This window comes from Schistocerca serialis, chromosome 9 (genome assembly GCF_023864345.2).
Source record: "Schistocerca serialis cubense isolate TAMUIC-IGC-003099 chromosome 9, iqSchSeri2.2, whole genome shotgun sequence".
Taxonomy (NCBI): domain Eukaryota; kingdom Metazoa; phylum Arthropoda; class Insecta; order Orthoptera; family Acrididae; genus Schistocerca; species Schistocerca serialis.
This window is the reverse complement of record NC_064646.1, coordinates 477,461,609-477,484,533: the sequence shown is the minus strand read 5'-3', so window position 1 is coordinate 477,484,533 and position 22,925 is coordinate 477,461,609. Positions and strand designations below refer to the sequence as shown.

Genomic DNA, 22,925 nt, shown 5'->3' with positions numbered 1-22,925 from the left:
TAATATGTTTTTAGGTTGGGCAGTACCTCCAAATACATGTGACAATAGTAAGCCGTTAATGTTTATTTTCATCTAGGCAGCAGGTCAGCTGTTCAAGTGTGGACGTGTGGACGAAAAACGTTTAGTCCATAGTGACAGGCGTAGTCCATTAAATGGATTGTGCAGGTAGTAAACTATGTGACATGTTTGTGGCAAGACTGTTAGATGCAGAGAAAAAACTACCACACTGAACTGGGTACATATTAAGGTTCCAAAGATCACAATATCTGCACTTATACCCCTCACATGCTGTATGTTATCAGTATTGTAGTGATGTTGTCAATTAATCCAGATTTTTTATTGCTTTATTTTTTTATTTTACTTTTCGGTACTCTGTTTTGAGACTGTTGAGTTCAACCGTCTATACTTGTCGAATTATTGGTTGTAATAGCATAAACTGCCAATACAATTGTCTGCAGATTCGCTTATGTGGCTTACGAGTCAGGTGAGGTATACATTCGTGTATAGACTTCAGCTGTTTTGGTGAACCATCCCCTACCATGAGCAGCCGTTCACAACACAGCTCCCATCACCACTATTTCCCCCTCCCCATGGTTCAAATGGCTCTGAGCACTATGGGACTTAACATCTTAGGTCATCAGTCCCCTAGGACTTAAAACTACTTAAACCTAACTAACCTAAGGACTAAACCTGCGACCGTAGCAGTCTCGCGGTTCCGGACTGAAGCGCCTAGAACCACACGGCCACCGCGGCCGGCCCCCCTCCCCATACCACGATTTCTGCACAGCTATGGGTCGAGTTATTTTGCGCACACTGCCACACAGAGGAGCTTCGAGTACTTGTCAACGAAGCTGTTTCCTTAAGTAAACATTGTTGTTCAAGTATTTCACATACAAGCAATAGCGGACCGATACTGACATCCTTTGCGGAATTTTAGGGGCTGTCTCAAGGAGCAAATTAGTGATAGGATGTCAGGGATGTGTCATTCAGTGGAACTATAAAACAGCGAAGTTATGCCACATGTCAGAAAACATGGGCCTTTGTGGTAATTTTGGAAAGTGGACCTCCTCGCTATGGACCTGACAGTATTCGTATCGAAAGTGTCAAAGTAAACTACAACGTTGCGTGTCACCTGACAGCGTAAAAATTAATGTCTGTCGCCAAAGGCCTGTACTTGAGACTGGCGTTGGCTTCTCCACTTTCGACGCTCTATAGGGTTTGCAGATATGGGCCCCTATTTTAAGCATCAGGTAGATGCAGTATCTCTTGACTTACGAAAAGCATTTGACTCAGTACTACAACTATGCTTATTGTCAAAAGTACGATCATACGGCGTATCAAGTGAAATTTGTGACTGGAATGAGGACTTTTTGGTAGGGACGGTGAAGCATGTTATCTTGGATGGAGAGTCGTCGTCAGATATAGACGTAACTTCGGGTGTTCCCCAGAGAAGTGTGCTAGGGTTCTTGCTGTTCATATTCCTAATGGTCTTGCAGACAATAGTAACATCACGCTTTCTGCAGGTGATGCAGTTATCTATAATGTAGTACTATCTGAAAGAAGCTGCATAAATATTCCGCCGGATCTTGATAAGATTTCAAAGTGGTGCAAAGATTGTCAAATTGCTCTCAATGTTCAGAAATGTAAAATTGTGCTCTTCACAAAATGAAAAAATGTAGTATACCATGACTATAATATCAGTGAGTCACTGCTGGAACCGGCTAACTCATACAAATACCTAGGTGTAACACTTTGCAGTGACATGAAATGAAATGATCAGATAGGCTCACTCGTGCGTAAAGCTGGTGGTAGACTTCGATATATAGGTAGAGTACTGGGGAAGTGCAATCAGTCCACAAAGGAGATTGCTTACAGGTCAGTCGTGTGACCCATCGCAGAACATTGCTTAAGTACGCGGGGCCGGTAATGAATAGGAGTAACAGGGGATATTCAATGTATACAGAGAAGAGCAGTACGAATGGTCACATGTTTGTTTGATCCGTGGGAGAGTGTCGCAAAAATACGGAGGGAACTGAACTGGAAGATTCTCGAAGAAGACGTAAACTATTCTATTAACATAGTTTCAGGAACCGTGTTTAAATGATTACTCTAGGGATATATTACAGCCCCCTCCGTGTCACTCACATAGGGATTGTGAGGATAAGATTCGAATAATGCACACCCAAAGACATTCATTCATTCTTCCCGCACTACATGCATGAATGGAACGGCAAGAAACCCTAAGAACTGGTACAGTGGGGCGTACCCTCTTCCAAGCACCTCACGGTGGTTTGCAGTGTACAGATGTAGATGTACCTGCACCACGTATGATTACATTTAGCCGCACTGTGCACGTTTCCGTTCTTCGGCGGTTATCTTCGAGTTGCCTTAAGTTATTGGAGTTTGTGCATAGTCGTCATAGAACGACAATCTGGGTTAGGGATACACATCAGGAGTACGGTCCATATAATCAGAGAGGGTGATTTTGCTGAATGTACACAAAATGCAGGAAACCATGCCTGAGAGGTCAAGGAACAAAAATGGTGACATGGACATACTATATGCATAAATGCGCTCCAAGGGAGTATACACCCATTTGAAGGTGTCGATGAAAGATCTTTGACATTGTAGGTGTCAGTGATGAGAGCACATATGAATCACATCAGTAAGCAGAACTGTTCTATGTGTACCAGTGGTTTCGATCCATATATAAGAAGCCGTCGCCAAAAATACCCACTTACACAATGAGGCTGAACTGGTGCTGCTGGTTCGTTGCCGCCCTACCTCGGGCATTCTTCGTACCACAAATGGTGGGTGCTGTGAAAGTTGACGATACCGCCCCTGATAAAGGCAGCTTTGCCGGTATCTAGGATGCATGACAGAAATTCCTGCGCGATGGTGGCCTTTGTGACGAATCAGCGACAAGACCATTACCGCGGAGGTAATAAGGCCTGTACACGTTGTGAGCGACGCGGAATGTGGCAGTTGTCGTAGAGAAAGTTCCATTCGGTCGCCTGGTTTACCCCATGCTGGCGGGCCATCTACCTGCCGTTGATACTGGGGTCACTGCCAAAGGTCTTGTATATCCACTTTCAAGGTCTGGTACTCCTGTTGCAACACATTCATCTGAGCCGTGCTGCGGCTCGCATTGGTGCTGTTTGTAGGTTTCTGCTCTCTGTTGGAGGCCAGGCGGTATCGTTAAGTTGGCGTGGTTGCGGTTGTTTGTATTCTTCTCGCGTTGACTGGCGCCACTCGCATTCGCAAACGTTGCCTGTCCGCTAGTGGCAGCAGCGGTGGTTATCGACATATAGTAACTGTTGTTCTATCTTAGGAGGAGCGACGTCGTCGTTTTTCCGGGTCGTATGAGTGTGCCAGTTCGGTTGGGGATTCCGGAGGAGCCAGGTCCGCACAGTGCCAGAACACGCCGGGACCGCGCTGGCGGCACGCATGGACTGCCGGATGGAAGGGCTGTGGTCACGAGGGTGCACCACCTCGTCGTAAACCGGATCCAGCAAGCTTTAAGATGAGCGCATTTCAGTCCAAGTAGAGAAACCTCCACCATTGTGATATCCCGCAATTCTCCAGTGACTTGCGTTCATGTTGCTGCTCGTAGTGTTTCCGAGGCGAAGAGCAGCGAGTGGAGTGCTTGGGGAAGGCGGATATGATTAACTTTCCTCGACTTCTTATTACTGTTTACTGCGTTCAACTTGTTACAATTTGTTAAGTTCAACCAGCGGTAGTTTTTCTTTCCCGGTGGCTGCTAACGCCCCAGTTACCTGCCTTGTGGGTTAGTGTATGTAACGCAGTGTACATTTCCTCGCCTTGCCGCTGCTGCCCGTATTCTGGACGTAGTGTAGACCGCCGCTTCCGGCTTTGGCGTAATGTTCCATGGTTGCATTTGGTTTATCTGACGTCAGGTAGCTTCAGCAAGATTATGATTAGTCATTCACAGCCACTGGTCTGAGTTACATATCTTGTGAAGTGAATGCAACTCTTGGCTGCCTATCTCATCGCTCTCGAAAGTGTATGCTGCAGGACCTCCTCAGAGGTCGATTCCTGGAGCACCGTCTTCATCAGTTGCTTGTTTTCTTAATTAAGTTTTGTTATTGTATTTGCTGTTTTACAGCAGGTTTCAAAATTTTTTATGTTATTGCCGTTCCTGGTGTGTAAGTCCTTCAGCCGTGATTGTGGTCATTTACTTTAAAATTCAAATTTGGTATTTGTATTTTAGCATTAAGCCTTAAAACCATGCTTACTGCCATTCCTGGCGTCTGATGCATTCTGCTGCGTTTGTGGCGACTTACCTTAATATTTTAATACCTGCAAGTTGTAAATTGCAGCGGGTTCTTAAACAATTCTTAATTTATTGCCGTTCCTGGCGTGTAAGGCCTTCTGTCCAGATCACAGTGGCTTGTTTTTAAAACATTATCTGTTGTATCTGTATTTAATGGCGATTTGCTAAATTGCAACTCACTGAAAACACTATTATTTACACTTGTTTATTCCTTCGTTAATAACGTGTGGTATTTTTTATTTATTGTTGAGTCTGGAATTACTGGTTTGAAATAAATTGTGTGTAACTGTGAAAAGCAGCCAATACTAACTGATTACGGTCCCGTCCACAATCGTAACCGAATCCTGCCTTCCCTTGACTACCAGGGTTCATGGTCCTTCTTACTCCTTGTCGTTTCCTGCAGCCTTTCCCTGTGTGACAGGTGTGGAGAGTATTTTGATAATGATTTAGTCTTCGGTGAAAGCTGTATTAAGACGACTTCAAGGTTATCAAAATTTGTGCTACCGTAAATTATTAAGAACAAGTCGATTTTCTGTGGAATTAATTGAATTTTCTTATCAACAGGTGCAAGCTTGTAATGGATACACAATGATTGTTGAACATACTAAAAATACTGACTATGAAGTTTTTCTTCCTCGAATGTATGCATTAGCAAATCAAATTCCAGGTCTGGTAATGTGACATGACACCTAAGTGAATATTTAGAATGATAGAACTGTATTGTACAGATTAAACGTGTGAGTTCTAACGAATAATGTTCAACTGCCTTTTTGAAAATAAATTCTAAAAATAGTAAAATTCGTTGTTAAAACTGTTATGATCTCAAAATTTTCTTCCACTGGTAAGACATAATTTAAAACCAATAATAACACGATCAACGGATATAAGCCTGCTACTCAGTCAGTCCTACGCCTTAGTATTAACAAACTTTACTATTAAAATGAGTAACACGCTTACATTATTCTTAGTTTGCTCCTCAACACACATTTACAGCCCCTGAATTCCATCGGGAAATCCTCCAAGAAGGGTCGTGTGAACTATGTGTATAAGGTTTTTAAAATGTCAACTTCTGTCTTTACAAAAGATTCTAGAAAATGAGCGCATCTGCCTACATGCGTTGACAAAATATTTTTGAATAATAAAACATGTATCTCATTATCTGTTTGCAGGACCCGTCTGAAATGATATCTAAGGATATTCCTGGAAACTTTGTACAAGGCGTTTTATACGTGCTGCACTGTACTGATTTCCATATCTGATTGCTTCTACTATACGGTTTTCTAGTCATTCACAAAGAAACATTAAAGTGAAAATATGTCTCGGCTTCTTAAGTCACTGCGCGTCTTTTACTTTGTTGGTAAGCTTCACTGTATCATTTCATGTCAAGAATGTCATCAGCTGCTTGTAACACTATATCTGACTACGATAAGCACGATACAAGGATCGTTAATAAGCATCGACACAAGATCAGATCTTTCCAACGAGGGATGACACCTTTTATTTCAGATTTGCACAGATTATTTTTTTCAACCCCAAAGCAAATTTTCATGTCTACTTACTGAAATGAAGAACGTGATCGTGGCTTAATCTCTATCCTGGTGATATAGCCTTTCTGTAAACCTCCATGGAACATTTTACACTTAATTTTATTGCTAAATTTTGCATAGTTAATTTATTTAATTTTCTAACCAGTTCTGCTGACTTTCTTAGGAACTGATATTTCGCGACATAGCCAGGGAGGAGACAAGCGAGCCAATAGCTTTAATGAAACTAAAAATCCCATAGATAAAATATTTTAATAGTTCAGATTAGAATGTTGCGACATTCAGTGATTACTGGTTTTAGGTGATATTCATCTATTTTCCAACCAGTTATCAATTCGAATGCAATGTCTTATTGCAAGATTAGATAGACACATTGTCATCAACATTCCAATAAATCATACACCGGGTATTAAAAAACGATACCGACAATCGTCGAGGGGTAATATACGGTATCACGAGGAACAAATCGAGAGTAGGAACCCATGTCCGGAAAAGTCACTAAACTACGCTACAGAGCGTCGACGTTACGGACGCCAGCGCCTATCGCTAGGCCCCTCCTTCGGCAGCAAACGTGATTTTGTGCGCTGACGGAGCGTAGGCGAAACGTCTTGTAAGGAGATGATGGAGCTATCTGCTGCATAGAAAGGCATTGCCTCCTTTGAATGCAATGCCCTGTTGCCTCAGACGATGACGGTTTCTGACACAGGTTTCTATCCGCAGTTTATTTCTGCTGCATCTACATCTACGTGATGACTCTGCTATTCACAATAAGGCGCTTGGCACAGGTTTCAATGAACCACCTTCAAGCTGTCTCTCTACCGTTCCACTCTCGTACGGCGCGCGGGAAAACGAGTACTTAAATTTTTCTGTGTGAGCCCTGATTTCTTTTATTTTATTGTGATGATCATTTCGATCTATGCAGGTGGATGCCAAAAGAATGTTTTTGCAATCGAAGGAGAAAACTGATGATTGAAAATTCATGAGAAGATCCCGTCGCAACGAAAAAGGCCTTTGTTTTAATGTTTGCAACTCCAATTCACATACATCTCTGTGGCACTATCTTCCCTATTTCTGATAATACAAAACGAGCTGCCCTTCTTTGTACTTTTCGATGTGACTCGTGAGTCCCACCTGATGCGGATCCCACACTGCACAGCAATACTCCAGAACAGAGCGGACAAGCGTGGTGTAAGCAGTCTCTTTAGTAGATCTGTTGCACCTTCTAAGTGTCCTGCCAGTGAATCGCAGTCTTGGTTTGCTCTACCCACAATATTATCTATGCGATCATTCCAATTTAGGTTATTTGTGCTTGTAATCCCTAAGTATTTAGTTGAATTTACAGCACTCAGATTAGTGTGACTTATCGCGTAATCGAAATTTAGCGGATTTCTTTTAGTAGCACGTGAATAACTTCACACTTTTCTTTGCGCAGGGTCAATTGCCACTTTTCGCACCATACAGATATATTATCTTAATAATTTTGCAATTCGTTTTGGTCATCTGATGACTTTACAAGACGGTAAATTACATCTGCAAACAATCTAAGAGGGCTACTCACATCGACTCCTATGTCGTTAATATAGATCAGAAACAAGGGCCTATAACACTTCCTTGGGGAACGCTGGATATTATTTCTGTTTTACTCGATGACTTTCTGTCTACTGGTACGAACTGTGACCTTTCTGACAGGTAAGTACGATTTCAGTACCGCAACTGAGGCGATATTCCATTGGCACGCAGCTTGTGAGGAACGGTTTCGAAAGCCTTCTGGAAATCTAAAAATATGGAATCAATTTGACATCCCCTGTCGATAGCACTCCTTACTTGATGAGTATAAAGAGCTGATTGTGTTTCACAAGAATGATATTTTCTGAATCCGTGCTGCCTATGTGTCAATAAAGCGTTTTGTTCGATATAATTCATAACGTTGGAACACGGTAAATGTTCCAAAACCCTACTGCAAATCGACGTTAGTGATATGGTCCTGTAATTCAGCGGATTACTCCTACTTCCCTTTTTGGGTATTTGTGTGACTTGAGCAGTTTTCCAGTCTTTAGGTACGGAAATATCTGTGAGCGAGCGGTTGTATATAATTGCTAAATATGGAGGTATAGTATCAGGATACTCCGAAAGTAACTTGACTGGTATACAGTCTGGACCGGAGGGCTTGCCTTTATTAAGTGATATAAGCTGCTTTTCTACACCGAGAATATCTACGTCTACGTTTCACATCTTGGCAGTTGTTCTTGATTGGAATTCAGGAATATTTACTTCGTCTTCTTTGGTGAAGGAGTTTCGGAAAACCGTGATTAATAAATTTGCTATAGTGGCACTGTCATCAGTGACTTCACCGTAATTATCTCGCAGTGGATGTATTGATTGCGTCTTGCAACTGGTGTGGTTTATGTGTGAACAGAATGTCTTTGGGTTTTCTGCCAGATTCCTAGACAGAGTTTCGTTGTGGAAATTACGAAAAGCACTAGCACTGAAATAGGCGCTATATTTCGAACTTCTGAAAAACTGTGACAATCTTTGAGATTTATCGTTCTTTTAAATTTGGCATGGTTTTTTCGCTGTTTCTGCAACAGCGATCTGACCCGTTTTGTGTACTATGGGGGATCAGTAACATCACTTATTAATTTATATGGTATATGAATATATACTGCCGTCGATTATAGCTCTTTGAAATCATTCCACATCTTTTCGACACTTTCGTGATCAGATCTCCTGTATACCGAGAGAAACTGGAGAATTTAGAAAGTTCCAACAACATTTTTGGAAGACTTCCGCCTATGGTCCGATAGCATACAAAATCACGTTAGCTGTTGAAGAGTTTGCCTGATGGCAGGCGCTGGCCCCTGTAACTTCGACGTACTGTAGCGTCATTGAATGACCTTTTTTCCTCACGACACTTTCTACAACCTCTTTAAGTTTGCCTGTATCTTTAACACCCTGCACGTAAGACTCATCACAATGACATAATTGTATATGCACCACTACTACGCCATTATTGCTTTGAATTAGCCATATAGTACATTTTTGCTGCATGTGACTTGTGTCATGCCGGCCGGTGTGGCCGAGCGGTTATAGGCGTTACAGCCTGGAACCGCGCGGCCGCTACGGTCGCAGGTTCAAATCCTGCTTCGGGCATGGATGTGTGTGATGTCGTTAGGTTAGTTAGATTTAAGTATTTCTAAGTTCTAGGGGACTGATGACCTCAGATGTTAAGTCCCATAGTGCTCAGAGCCATTTGAACTTGTGTCATGAGACTGTATAAAGAATATTAAGTTCTAAGGTGCTTTTGTAAGGAAGAGTACATGATGTTTCGTCGTAATGGTGCATAGCATTATTTCATTGCCGTCAGTCTTATTCATGAGCTATTGCTATGTTGATGACGTATTTCTATCAACTCTTGGGTCAGATACTGAACTCGAATCGATAGATGATGTGAATATGACTGAATATCCCGTCGAAACTAATAAGAGTTGAATGTTACACAACTGCGATGTGTGCTATTAAAGGAAATTCTCTATGAAAATTTTCTGCTTAATTATGGTCAGTACTGGTCATATATTAATTTATGCTTGAACTTTGTGCACTGGAAATATGATGTGGTGGTGTTGATCACGCAGTGCCACATTAGCAGAGCGGTCTAGGGCGCTGCAGTCATGGACTGTGCGACTGGTCCCGGCGGAGGTTCGAGTCCTCCCTCGGGCATGGGCGTGTGTGTTTGTCCTTAGGATAATTTAGGTTAAGTAGTGTGTAAGCTTAGGGACTGATGACCTTAGCAATTAAGTCCCATAAGATTTGACACACATTTGAACATTTTGAACCGCAGTGCCACAATCATAGAAGATTTGTGGGCTCGCACATCACTCAGTGGATGCAGCACTGCTTCTGCCATCTCCAACCTCAAACTTGAACAGTCCTATGGCACTGTCTCGTGAGTGAGAGAAGCTTGAAAGTCTGGGCTCATCACTTTGCATGCCTCGTCTTAGCATCTGTCCCAAATACTGACTGTCGTACTGTGTCTAGAAATGTGCTGCTCCAGCAGACCCTTGTGTACAGGTATCAAGTAAAGCAGTATAGAATGGTTGACAGAGTCGGCGCCCCTGACACTGGTGCCGGCTGCCTCACCTGCACCGCCTTGTTGCGGGCCTTCACCTCCGGCTCCTCCTCCAGGCTTCTGGCGATGAGCGCCTTCAGCTTGGCGGTGACCAGCTCGCGGAACTTGGTCAGGTACGCCTCGTGCTCCTCGCTGTCCGGGTCCAGGCCGGGGCTGCTGGAGCTCCAGGGCACGCTGCGGACAGGAAAGCACCAGTTGGTCTTACCTGCAAATCGTATTTACTGTCACGGTATTGTCTTCTAACCTAAACACTGAAAGCAAAGATATTCTTCTCTAATGTTCTATGGCATTCGTTGCCTTAATTTAAATTAAGTTCCTTAAAATGTAAACAGGCTTTGGAAAATGATATGCAATCGCCTTGAGAAATGTATGCTTGAACATACACTCCTGGAAATGGAAAAAAGAACACATTGACACCGGTGTGTCAGACCCACCATACTTGCTCCGGACACTGCGAGAGGGCTGTACAAGCAATGATCACACGCACGACACAGCGGACACACCAGGAACCGCGGTGTTGGCCGTCGAATGGCGCTAGCTGCGCAGCATTTGTGCATCGCCGCCGTCAGTGTCAGCCAGTTTGCCGTGGCATACGGAGCTCCATCGCAGTCTTTAACACTGGTAGCATGCCGCGACAGCGTGGACGTGAACCGTATGTGCAGTTGACGGACTTTGAGCGAGGGCGTATAGTGGGCATGCGGGAGGCCGGGTGGACGTACCGCCGAATTGCTCAACACGTGGGGCGTGAGGTCTCCACAGTACATCGATGTTGTCGCCAGTGGTCGGCGGAAGGTGCACGTGCACGTCGACCTGGGACCGGACCGCAGCGACGCACGGATGCACGCCAAGACCGTAGGATCCTACGCAGTGCCGTAGGGGACCGCACCGCCACTTCCCAGCAAATTAGGGACACTGTTGCTCCTGGGGTATCGGCGAGGACCATTCGCAACCGTCTCCATGAAGCTGGGCTACGGTCCCGCACACCGTTAGGCCGTCTTCCGCTCACGCCCCAACATCGTGCAGCCCGCCTCCAGTGGTGTCGCGACAGGCGTGAATGGAGGGACGAATGGAGACGTGTCGTCTTCAGCGATGAGAGTCGCTTCTTCCTTGGTGCCAATGATGGTCGTATGCGTGTTTGGCGCCGTGCAGGTGAGCGCCACAATCAGGACTGCATACAACCGAGGCACACAGGGCCAACACCCGGCATCATGGTGTGGGGAGCGATCTCCTACACTGGCCGTACACCACTGGTGATCGTCGAGGGGACACTGAATAGTGCACGGTACATCCAAACCGTCATCGAACCCATCGTTCTACCATTCCTAGACCGGCAAGGGAACTTGCTGTTCCAACAGGACAATGCACGTCCGCATGTATCCCGTGCCACCCAACGTGCTCTAGAAGGTGTAAGTCAACTACCCTGGCCAGCAAGATCTCCAGATCTGTCCCCCATTGAGCATGTTTGGGACTGGATGAAGCGTCGTCTCACGCGGTCTGCACGTCCAGCACGAACGCTGGTCCAACTGAGGCGCCAGGTGGAAATGGCATGGCAAGCCGTTCCACAGGACTACATCCAGCATCTCTACGATCGTCTCCATGGGAGAATAGCAGCCTGCATTGCTGCGAAAGGTGGATATACACTGTACTAGTGCCGACATTGTGCATGCTCTGTTGCCTGTGTCTATGTGCTTGTGGTTCTGTCAGTGTGATCATGTGATGTATCTGACCCCATGAATGTGTCAATAAAATTTCCCCTTCCTGGGACAATGAATTCACGGTGTTCTTATTTCAATTTCCAGGAGTGTAAATGCAAATGCCAGCCAAGCCCGCAGACTGCGCTGTTGTGTTTGACCACAAAAGACACCTTTGCAATGTCCTCAGTATCAGTCGTGGCCAAAAGAGCGGTTCTCTATAGTTGTGAGTGCATTATGTCACTTCTAACGTGGGCACATTCTTGGTGTTCGCTTGGTGGCTGCTTCTCTAACTAAGGTAGCCGAAATGTTTGCTCTTTCAAAACGCAGTACATCGAAAACTTATACGGCATACAGCGAAAGCCGGTAAACAACACCCGGTAAGCCACAATGCGGACGAAAATGTGTAACGGACGGTCATTCGAGAGGTTTGTGACGAAAAACTAGGGGTAGCTGCAAAAGTCACTGCAGATTTTAATATCACACTAGCTGAACCTCAAACCTGTCAGTACCAAAACAATACGAAGCGAACTGCAGCGCGAGCTGGAATTCCAAAACGACGTATGAGTGTTGAAAATACCCGTAACAGGAAAATGTGCTGCTGAAGCCATAAAATCTAGACTACGGACCAAAGGAAGAAAGTCATTTGGTCGGATGACTCTTCTTTCATCCTGTTTCCAATTTATGGCCGAATTTATGACCCCAGAGGAGAAAATGATGGGGGTTCGCTGCGATTTTCACTGATAAAATTTATACTATAGTCAATGGTGCGTTCCAAGACGGCAGGGCCGCTGTTGACACAGCTCACATCGTCCACGACTGGTTTTACGAGCATGACGATACACTATCACGTCCGCCCTAGCCACCACAATTACCAGATCTCGGTATTATTGAACATTTGTGCTCCACTTTGGAAAGAAGAGTATTTGATTCCTATCCACCTCCGTCAGTTGATCTAGCCACCATTTCTTAGGGAGAATAGTATAAGACTTCCTTGAAGACCATACAGGACCTGTATTTATCCATTCCGAGAACACGAAGCCAAGGTCGTCCATACCCGGGAGCAAGAGGGGCCGTAGCGCCACCCCCTCCCCCACCCTCCTACCTCTCAGGAAAGGAAAAAATCTAGGTACTCAAGCGTTTTTCTTTCAAGAAAATGATTTAAAAGCTGGTATTACGCAGGTTTTTAACAGGGCTGGAACTGGAGCTTTTTAAGGCTACTTACGAGTCGTCATTCATCTTCAAAATTTTGAAAATACTCCATACCTGGAGATCCTGAAGACCCTCCCCCCTGCCCCCCCGTCCCCCCTGCCCCCCCTCCCCCCCCCAATGCCCCACAAACTATCGTATGTGCCCCTTTGATGGAAGCTGTCTGGAATGCCATAGCTTTTCCTACACCGTACTAGACATGATTATGTATTGTATTTTTGATGTCTCAATATTTTTGTCCAACCGCTGCACGCTGTATTGGACATTGGTTAAAACTACGTGTAACATTCTTACCTATCCATAAACTGTATCTGCCAAATTTAGCACTTTACAAGAAAGAAGTACTTCCTTACTTTCTTTAATGAGTACTACATCTAACTAGTTCACCGCAGGAAGTTAAGCCTTAAATAATACAACTCTCTTGTTCATAGGATACGTTATGTCCTACTGAAGTAATACGAAATTTTAAGTGTTGGGACTTCTATATCTCATCTCTCTCTAGTGCTAGCACGTAGCGAAATGCTTTTGGAACTTGGAGAAAAATACTGTGGACCACAAAGTGGATGTATAGAAGGCTGTGTGCGATCAAATCGGGCGGCAATATTTATAGCGTGTCTGTATCATGAAAATCAAATCGACGCACCATGTTCTCTATTCAAAGAATGTCTGAAGTAACTATTTGTGTCTTCTTATATTTGATAGACATTGTTTTGAAAGGTTACTTCTCACCTCAGTCATTCTGTTAGTTCGTATATAATTTGTATGTAGTTGGACGTATATGCTCCAGAAAACTTCTTACAATGTAGAATACATTGGTGTGGTATGTCAAAGCGATCTTCAAATGTTATGTCCAAAACATGTGTGCGATATTTCATTGTTCACATAGTCAGGAGAATAAATGTGTTTTCCTACTGACCTGTTATACTTTTTTCATATCTGCCATCCTCACAAAATCATCCTAAAATTATTATCTTGAAAATATGCTTCTAGTTAGGTCTGTGGAACATATGTATCCCACTTCACCGATTTTCAAAGTCGTACATCTTAAAAAAATTTTCGTACTGTGAGTGTATTATCTGTCGTAAAGGAAGACAGTTTTGGACTTTTTCTTTCTCAAATATATGCAAAACGAATTTTAAAAAAATGAAAGAATTAAGGACAGAAACAGGTTATCATAAAAGTGTGACAAGCCCTGCTGTGGAACAAATGCAAGCACGATGACCTGTTAAACACGGGCAACACATAAACTCAGGTCGCGGTGCAGTGCCGGGGAGTGCAACGAGACGGTAACATACGTCAGCCACACACAGCACACGCGAGCGAGATTCGTCCGCAAGCCTCAGCTGACACCATGAAACATGCGCCAATACTCCGTGCAGCACATGTTTAAGCAGAATAAGCCACACATACTAAATGACGTCTGCAGTAGCTTTATCTGTGTGCCAAATAACCAAGTTTTTGTTGCAGTCTTCTATCTAATAGAAGGACGTAACTCGAAAAAAATGAGGATGAATAGGGGATACGGTGTAAAAACAAAGAGAGGATGTTCAGAGATGAAGGAACCAGCCCCCACATTCACCTCGAGCAACTGGAAGGTCATAGAAAATGTGCTTCAGCATGTCTTAACACGTATGTCAATTCCGAATAGGCGTATAGAATCTTACCCAAAGTAAGAAAGTTACTGAAGTACTTTCTGTGAAAGCGTAAAATAAAAAAAAGAATCCAACAAAGTAGAAGGGAATAGGAAGTAGTTTGCTAAAAGACAAGTATTCAGAGATATAAAATTTGTGGCAAGATAAATTTAATCCACCGGTGAAACACGGCTTGTTTGCAATTTCTAACATTCTTCCATCAACTCTCAATCACGACGTTCCGGGCTGGATTCCCGGCCGGGACGGTTTTTTTTTATCTCGAGACTCTCTCTCTCTCTCTCTCTCTCTCTCTCTCTCTCTCTCTGTGTGTGTGTTATCTTTTCATCAACGCGCAAAACGCCAAAGTGGTGTCCACCTTACGGCCGAATACCCTGGAAGGGGTCTTCCGGCCAATAAATGCTGCCCGCACATTTCAATTTCTGCCATTCTAAATACGTAAACTAAAACGCTAAAATACGCGTACACGAAAATCTTGAATTAGCGTGTTCAGTGTGTCGAAAGACACTTACATTAATTCTGTCAGTTATATTCCACGAATCCCAAGGAGAGTAATCTCTGGGACGTGGAAAGAAGTTAGAGATGTACATTTTATTTTCGTTAAGTGCAATGCAGTGTAACGCCTTTACGTTACTTTGTTACAGTGCTACTTCTAATTTCAAACTTACTTAAAACAGTTTCTTTGAAGGTATTTTTGAATGTTGTAGAAGAAATTACGACAGAAAGATCTTAAATATAGTGATATTGTCTAACTACATCTAGGCTGTTGAATTCATGTATCTTTCTGTACTTATACTGACACCTTAAAGTCTTTACAAAGTTTTTTTTTTTGGTCCTACAGTTATATTAATGTTTTTCACTATTTTGTGAAAAATAAAATACTAGTAAATTTGATTTGTGACGTTACGAATCGGTACCACTGATGAAAAAAGTCATAACCGCAGATTTTGAGATGTGGTATGACATAAATATTTTTTTTACAGTAAAAATGTTGTAATCGAACTTTTAAAATATGCAGAAATGCATTAAAGTAAACTTTTAAAAGGTCTACGTTTCAATCAAACACCCCCCCCCCCCCTCCGGAAGGTCGCAATACCTGAACCTCTTTATTTAAATCAAGCACTATAAATTTCTGGAAAAGGCCTCTGAAGGCTGTTCCAGAATTAGCACTGCATACGCAACTGAACGAAGACGTTTCATTAATTTTAGACACTGGGTTTTCCGACAGAGGTTATGATCTGTCTGTAATCCCAAAAACTTAACACTTTCTACTTCTTGTATTCCACTGTTTATGAAATCTATTTTTACTACACGTGGAGTTTTATGAGGAGGCCTGATTAAGTCTTGGCGAAATTCTGTGATAATACACCTGTTACTATTTTCGAATTTTCACATGTAGCCTTTTCAGTAAGAGGACTGTTACTGATTCTTATTCCTATTCTTGCACCATCTGCAAAAAGTACAAAATTTTCATCTTATTAAACTCCCAGAGGAAGATGTTTTACGTATAGCAGATACCGCAGAGGACTCTAAATCGACCTTTGTTGGACACAATGCCTGATTACTACAATTTATAAGTGGATATTGTTGTCAGATTGACATGGAACTGACACACATTTATGTTTGTCGTTCGGATAAGATAAAAATCATAAACCATCTTTGCCTGACACAAGAGATTGACTACAACATAATCCTTACTAAGTGTCTGTTTATGATTGTTATTAAGACAGAAGTCCTGTTTCTATCAAAGTCAATGCTGTGTCTCACGTTCCCCTGCTAGAAATCTCCGTGCGTGAGAACAAAAATGAGAAAGATACGTTCATACTTGTATTTGGAAGAAAAAAACATATCGTTAGCAAGGATAATACGATACTACGTTGCTGTAAAAATGGAAGGTACCAAATTAGTCACATTATTTTCTAGCAATAGCTTAAATTAATACAGTACTGCTTAAATTATTACTATAAGGAAGTTCCACAACAAATTCTTCTCGGTGTTCTAGCTGCATCAAAATCTCTATATTGCAGAACGTTAATATCGTGTTGAGACAGATAAAGAACAGTCCGGAAGTGAAATTGTGTTGTGCCTTAATATGCCACGCAAATATTGGACCGTTTTTTCACTGAACCTACAGTTACGTCAATAGTTTACCTGAACATACGGGAACTTTACGTTCCACCTCACTTGCACGAATTTCAATCATGGGTAGCGTTTCATGATAATGGTGCACCACAATTCTGGGTATTATTTGTTTGTCAGTACTCTGATGACAGCTTTCAGGACAAATGGACGACTAGAGACGATCCAGCATCATGACCACCACGTTCATCAGACATAATGGCTCTTGATGTTACCTGTTCCTGGTACGGAAACTTTTACGCCACTAAAACGAGAGTAACGCCTTTGATTAGTGGTATTAAGTTCTCGGTCCCGCGATCGAACCTTGCCACTGCTTGAACTGTGAATAAAAATCAGCAGTTTTGGAGACCGAAGACTTCCGGCATAAGAAGTCACTTTCATTCTGCCAACGGCTTTCCAGCGAACAGAGGTTGGGGGCACTCTCTTGCTTTGCGGTGGGAAACTGCAGGTAAGGGCCAAAGAATCAGCAATGATCAGCGGCATAAGGATGCAGAAGGCAATGGAAACCACTCCATTAAAGACACGTAACGTGTATACACAGGGCGTGTCGCGTATAGCTGAAAAAGTGTCATAATAATCTCTGCCTTAGCAAAAGATTTCGGAAGAGTTCCCCCCCCCCTCCCCCCCGAAGAGAGGTGACCATAAGAAATAGGTTTAATGAGCAACGAAAGGATAACGTTCTTCGAGTTGGGACGTGAAATATCAGAGGTTTGATCGTACAAGGGAAGCTAGAATCTGAAAAGGGAAACGCGAAGACTTAATCTAGGTATACTGAAGGTCAGTGAAGCGAAATGGAAAGAAGGCAAGGATTTCTGGTCAGTTGAGTGTAGGGTAACATCTACAGTACCGGAAAATGGTGTAATGGGAGTAGGAATCATCATGATTAGGAACGTAGGGTAGAGAGTGTGTTACTGTGAACAGGTCAGTGATAGGGTTTTTCTTCTCAGAATAGTCAGTAAACCAACACCGGCAACGATAGAACAGGTATACATACCGACGTCGCAAGCAGAAGATGAAGAGATAAAGTACATGAGGATATTGAAAGGGTAATACAATATGTAAGGTAGAAAAAATCTAATGCACATGGGGGACTGGAAAGCTGTTGCAGGGGAAGTAGTAGAGGAAAAGCTTACAGAAGATTATGGGCTTGGGACAAGGAATGACAGAGGAGAAAGACTAATTGAGTTCTGTAATAAATTTTAGCTAGTAATAGCAAATATTCAGTTCAAGAAGCACAAGAGGAGGAGGTATACTTGGAAAGGGCTGGATGATACGGGAAGATTTCAGTTGGATTACATCATGGCCATACAGAGATTCCAAAATCAGACACTTGATTGTAAGGCGTCATATCACAATTTAGTTGTGATAAAGAATAGGTCAAAGCTTAAAACAATAGTCATGAAGAACCAATGCACGGAGATGTGGGATATGGAAGCACTGAGGAATGAAGAAATCCGCTTGAATTTCTCTAAGGTTGTAGATACTGCGATAGGGAATAGCTCAGTAGGAAGTTCAGTTGAAGAGAAATGGACATCCCTAAAAAGGGCAATCACAGAAGTTGGAGAGAAAAATTTATGCACAAGGAAGGTAACTGCAAAGAAACCGCTGGTAACACAAGAAATACTTCAATTGATCGCTGAAAAAATGGAAGTATAAACATGGAAATTCAGAAATACACGTCACTTGAAAATGAAATAAACAGAAAGTGCAGGGCAACTAAGGCGAAATGGCTACAGGAAAGATGTGGACGAATCGAAAATGAAATGACTGTCGGAAGGCCAGACTCAGCATGTAGGAAGGTCAAATTAACTTTCGGTGAAATAGAAGCAAGGGTGGTAACATGCAGTGGGAATTCCACTGAAGTGCAGAGGAGAGAGCGGATAATAGGAAAGAGTACATTGAATCGAATAAGGCAGAAGGGATAGATGATATTGAATCAGAATTTCTTAAATCGTTGGAGGAAGAAGCAAGAAAACGACAAATCACGTTGGTGTATGGAATGTATTAGTCTGACTTTCGGATAAATATCACCCACATAATTCCAAAGACTGCAAGAGCAGACAAGTGCGAGAATTATCGCACAAACAGCTTAACAGTTCATGCATCCAAACTGCTGATAAGAATAATATACAGAAGAATGCAAAAAAAAAACGGAGGTTGTGGTAGATGACAATTAATTTGGCTTTAGGAGAGGTAAAGGGATGAGAGAGACAGTACTGACGTCGCAGTTGATAATGGAAGCACGATTAAAGAAAAATCAAGACACGTTCATATGATTTGTCGACGTGGAGAAAGCGTTCGACAACGTCAGATACTGCAAGATGTACGAAATTCTCAAAAAATAGGGATAAACTATAGGGAGAGACGGATAATATACAACATGTACAAGAATCAAGAGGGATAATAAGAGTGGAAGACCAAGAACGAAGTGCGCGGATTGAATAGGGTGTCAGACAGGGGTGCAGTCTTTCGTCCCTACTGCTCAAGCTATACAGCGAAGGAGCAATGATGGAAATAAGCTAAAGGTTCAAGAATGGAAGTAAAATTTAAGATGAAAAGATATCAATCTTGCAATTCGCTGAAGACATTGCTTTCCTGAGTGGAAGTGAAGTAGAATTACATGATATGCTGAATGGAATGAACACTCTGATGAGTACGGAATATGGACTGAAAAAAAAAAAACTAAATTAATGAGAAGTAGCAGAAATGAGAACATACTAGCACTGGCAAAATTGACGTTCCTGGCCAAGAGAAGTCTAGTAGCATCAAACATAGGCTTTAATTAGAGGAAGAAATTTCTGAGAATGTACGTCTGGGGTACAGCATTGTATGACAGTGGACCATGGACTGTAGAGAAAGCTGAACAGAAGAGAATCGAAGCATTTGAGACGTGGTGCTACAGACAAATGTTGAAAATTAGGTGGACTGATAATGTAAGGAATGAGGAGGCTCTTCGCAGAATAGGAGAGGAAACGAATGTGTGGAAAACACTGAAAAGCAGACGGGACAGGATGACAAAACATCTGTTAAGATATCAGAGATTAACTTCAATGGTACTAGAGGGAGCTCTAGACGATCTACGGGAAACAAACGGGGCACATATGGAAATGTATCCATAAAAGAAACCTTGCGAATTATGCTACCATTTGAAACAAACCGCATAACTGTATCTACACTATTCGGTCAAAAGTATCCAGACACCACAAAAAATAAACGTTTTTCATATTAGGTGTGTTGTGTTGCCACTTACTGCCAGATACTCAGTAGTCATTAGACATCGTGACAGAGCAGAATGGGGCGCTCCTCGGAACTCACGAACTCCGAACGTGGTCAGGTGATTGCGTGACACTTGTGTTACACGTCAGTACGCGAGATTCCCACACTCCTAAACATCCCTAGGTCCACTCTTTCCGACCTGATAGTGAAATGGAAACATGAAGGGACCCGTACAGCAGAAAAGAGTGCAGGCCGATCTCGTCTGTTGACTGACAGAGAACGCCAACTCTTGAAGAGCTTCGTAATGTGTAATAGGCAGACATTTATCCAGACCAGGAATTCCAAACTGCATCAGGATCCACTGCAAGTACTATGAAAGTTAGGTAGGAGGTGAGATAATTTGGATTTCATGGTCGAGCGGCTGCTCATAAGCCACACGTCACGCCGGTAAATGCCAAAAGACGCCTCGCTTGGTGTGAGGAGCGTCAACATTGGATTACTGAACAGTGGAAAAACGTTTTGTGCAGTGACGAATCACGGTACACAATGTGGCGATCCGATGGCAGGGTGTGGGTAAGGCGAATACTGTCAACGTTGTCTGCCAGCGTGTGCAGTGCCAACAGTAAAATTCGCAGGCGGTGTTATGGTGTGCTCGTGTTTGCGTGGCGCTAACACAGCATAGGCCTACATTGATGTTTGAAGCACATTCTTGCTTCTCACTGTTGAAGAGCAATTCGGGGATGGCGATTGCATCTTTCAGCACGATCGAGAGCCTGTTCATAATGCACGGCCTGTGGCGGAGTGGTTACACGACAATAACATCCCTGTAATGGACTGTCCTGCACAGTCCTGACCTGAATCCTACAGAACATCCTTCGGATGTTTTGGAACACCGACTTCGCATCAGGCCTCTCCGACCGACATCGACACGTCTCCTTAGTGTAGCACTCCGTGAAGAATGGGCTGCCATTCCCCAAGAAATGTTCCAGCACCTGACTGAACGTACGCATGCGAGAGTGAAAGCTGTGCCATCAAGGCTAAGGTTGAGCCAACACCATATTGAATTCCAGCATTACGGAAGGTCGGCGCCACGAACTTGTAAGTAATTTTCGGCTAGGTGTCCGGATACTTTTGATCACAAAGTGTATTATAGTTCTTAGAAATTATTTATTCTAATCGGTAAAGGACTTTATTCCCAACCTGTATGTCATGGAAGAGAATTTAGATAGCGTAAGCATATTGTGCATTTGGTAGCAAACAACGTTCAACTGAACCTTTTTCTGGATGCACAAAAATTAATATAGTTCTTGCATTGCCGAAGTAAGGAGGCACTCCGTTCGCATACAGAGACGGATTATTTAGAATTTTGGGACTTGTAGACGCACACGTCGTTAGCCCCGAAGACTTTTCCGATCGCCACTACATGCCGTGCCTTTTCTTGAGATTGTTAATCCAGTAACAGCACGCTGGCGGAACAAGTCTACAGCTTTCATCCCTCAGCAGGGATTAAATACGCTCTTCGCCATTCTTTTAACTTATTCAAAAAGACGGGAAACGGTCTGCTTTTTTTTAGTCTCCGGTAATGGAATTCCTCACTGTGAAATCGCTCTGCAATGTGAAATTAAGCTGGCAACGACATTACACGGCTCTTTGCTGTCGGCTGCTATATTTTCATGAATAGGTAATTCTGTTAATGTTCTTAAATGTTCCTGTCCTGATAGGCATACCATAAAATTTACATTTAAAGACTGCTGCTTCAAATAATTGTTTTAAGCACCACATCTTTATGAGTTTCTTTCCTCGTCATCATTCTCTCGAATACTCTGCTGAGGTATTGCGTTCCACCTTGTCTTAGGACATTCTTTGAACCTCTAAATCTCTATTACATTCACATTGTTTTATATAATCTCACTGCGAGATAAAAAATTTGTCACCCAGTGGGCGCCTCAGATGAATCGTTCAGCCTTTCCCTATGGCGTAAATACCAAGTCACGTCCTCAATCGCGCGCATTATGCCTCTACGTGAGCATAAGGCAGCAGCAATGAGTGAGACATTCATGTTTCATGCGGACTTTGGACGGAAACATGGGTAAATGTAAGGACTTGAGGAGCGACAAAAAGGGGCAATCTTGGTCTCACAATGTGTGAACTTGCTGGATTTGTTGGTGTTTCGCAGCGGACTGTTCAACGTGTCCTCAGGCAGTGGTGTAACACACGTGGCCACCAAACAGGACGTCGGAATTTCGGTCGGAAGGAGGTCACTACTTTGAGGGACCGGATATGCGTTTCACGGTTTGTCAATCAAAATCGTTTCCAAACCCGACAGGAATTGCTGCAGGCAGTGAATGGAGGTTCAACCCAACCTGATAGTGACAGATCTTTGCGACGGGAACTACAACGAACATTTGGAGTCTCTCACCCGGCAAGAGACCATTGCTCACATAAGCACATAAAGACGATAACAGCAAAGTTCATCGGGCTGGAAGAATATGTGACTGATCTTCTTTTCCCCCACCCTATTACGAGTGGATGTTCAGTAAGTAATGCAACACATTTGTTTCGGTCGGACAATTTCGATAAAAAAAAAGCATAATTTGTTGTAGGACACTGTGGACTAATTCCGCTTCAGCCCCTATAGTTTCATGGAGTTCCGACAGGCAGTGGCGCCATATATAAAAAATGGCTAGTGCATCGGAGGTGAGTTTCTTTTGGCGGAAAACCAAAGCATCGTAGATATTCATAGGAACTTGCAGAATGTTTACGGAGAGCTGGCAGTGAATATAAGCATGATGAGTCGTTGGGCGAGGCGTCTGTCATCATTGCAACAAGGTTGTACAATCCTCTCCGATCTCGCACCTGTCGGCCCGTGGCACACAGCTGTGACACTTGCAAAGTGGGAACGTGTGGGCACTATCATTCAGGCTGATAGATGGATCACAGTCAAACCCCTCGTTGCAGATCAGGACGTTTCTGTTGGTAGTGCTGGAAAACTCGTACACCAGTTGGGGTCCTGATAGGTGTGTGCCCACTGGAATCGTAGCCACCTAACATAAGACC

General features: G+C 43.1%; 1 protein-coding gene across 1 annotated transcript in view; it reads right to left on the bottom strand.

Annotated features, from left to right (window-relative positions):
• LOC126419723 (protein qui-1) overlaps positions 1-22,925 on the bottom strand; it is a 918,484-nt gene that overhangs the window by 411,841 nt on the left and 483,718 nt on the right. Inside the window, exon 4 of the mRNA XM_050086903.1 lies at positions 9,976-10,138. Coding sequence (XP_049942860.1) covers positions 9,976-10,138 — 163 coding nt within the window. The remainder of the gene's footprint in view (positions 1-9,975; positions 10,139-22,925) is intronic.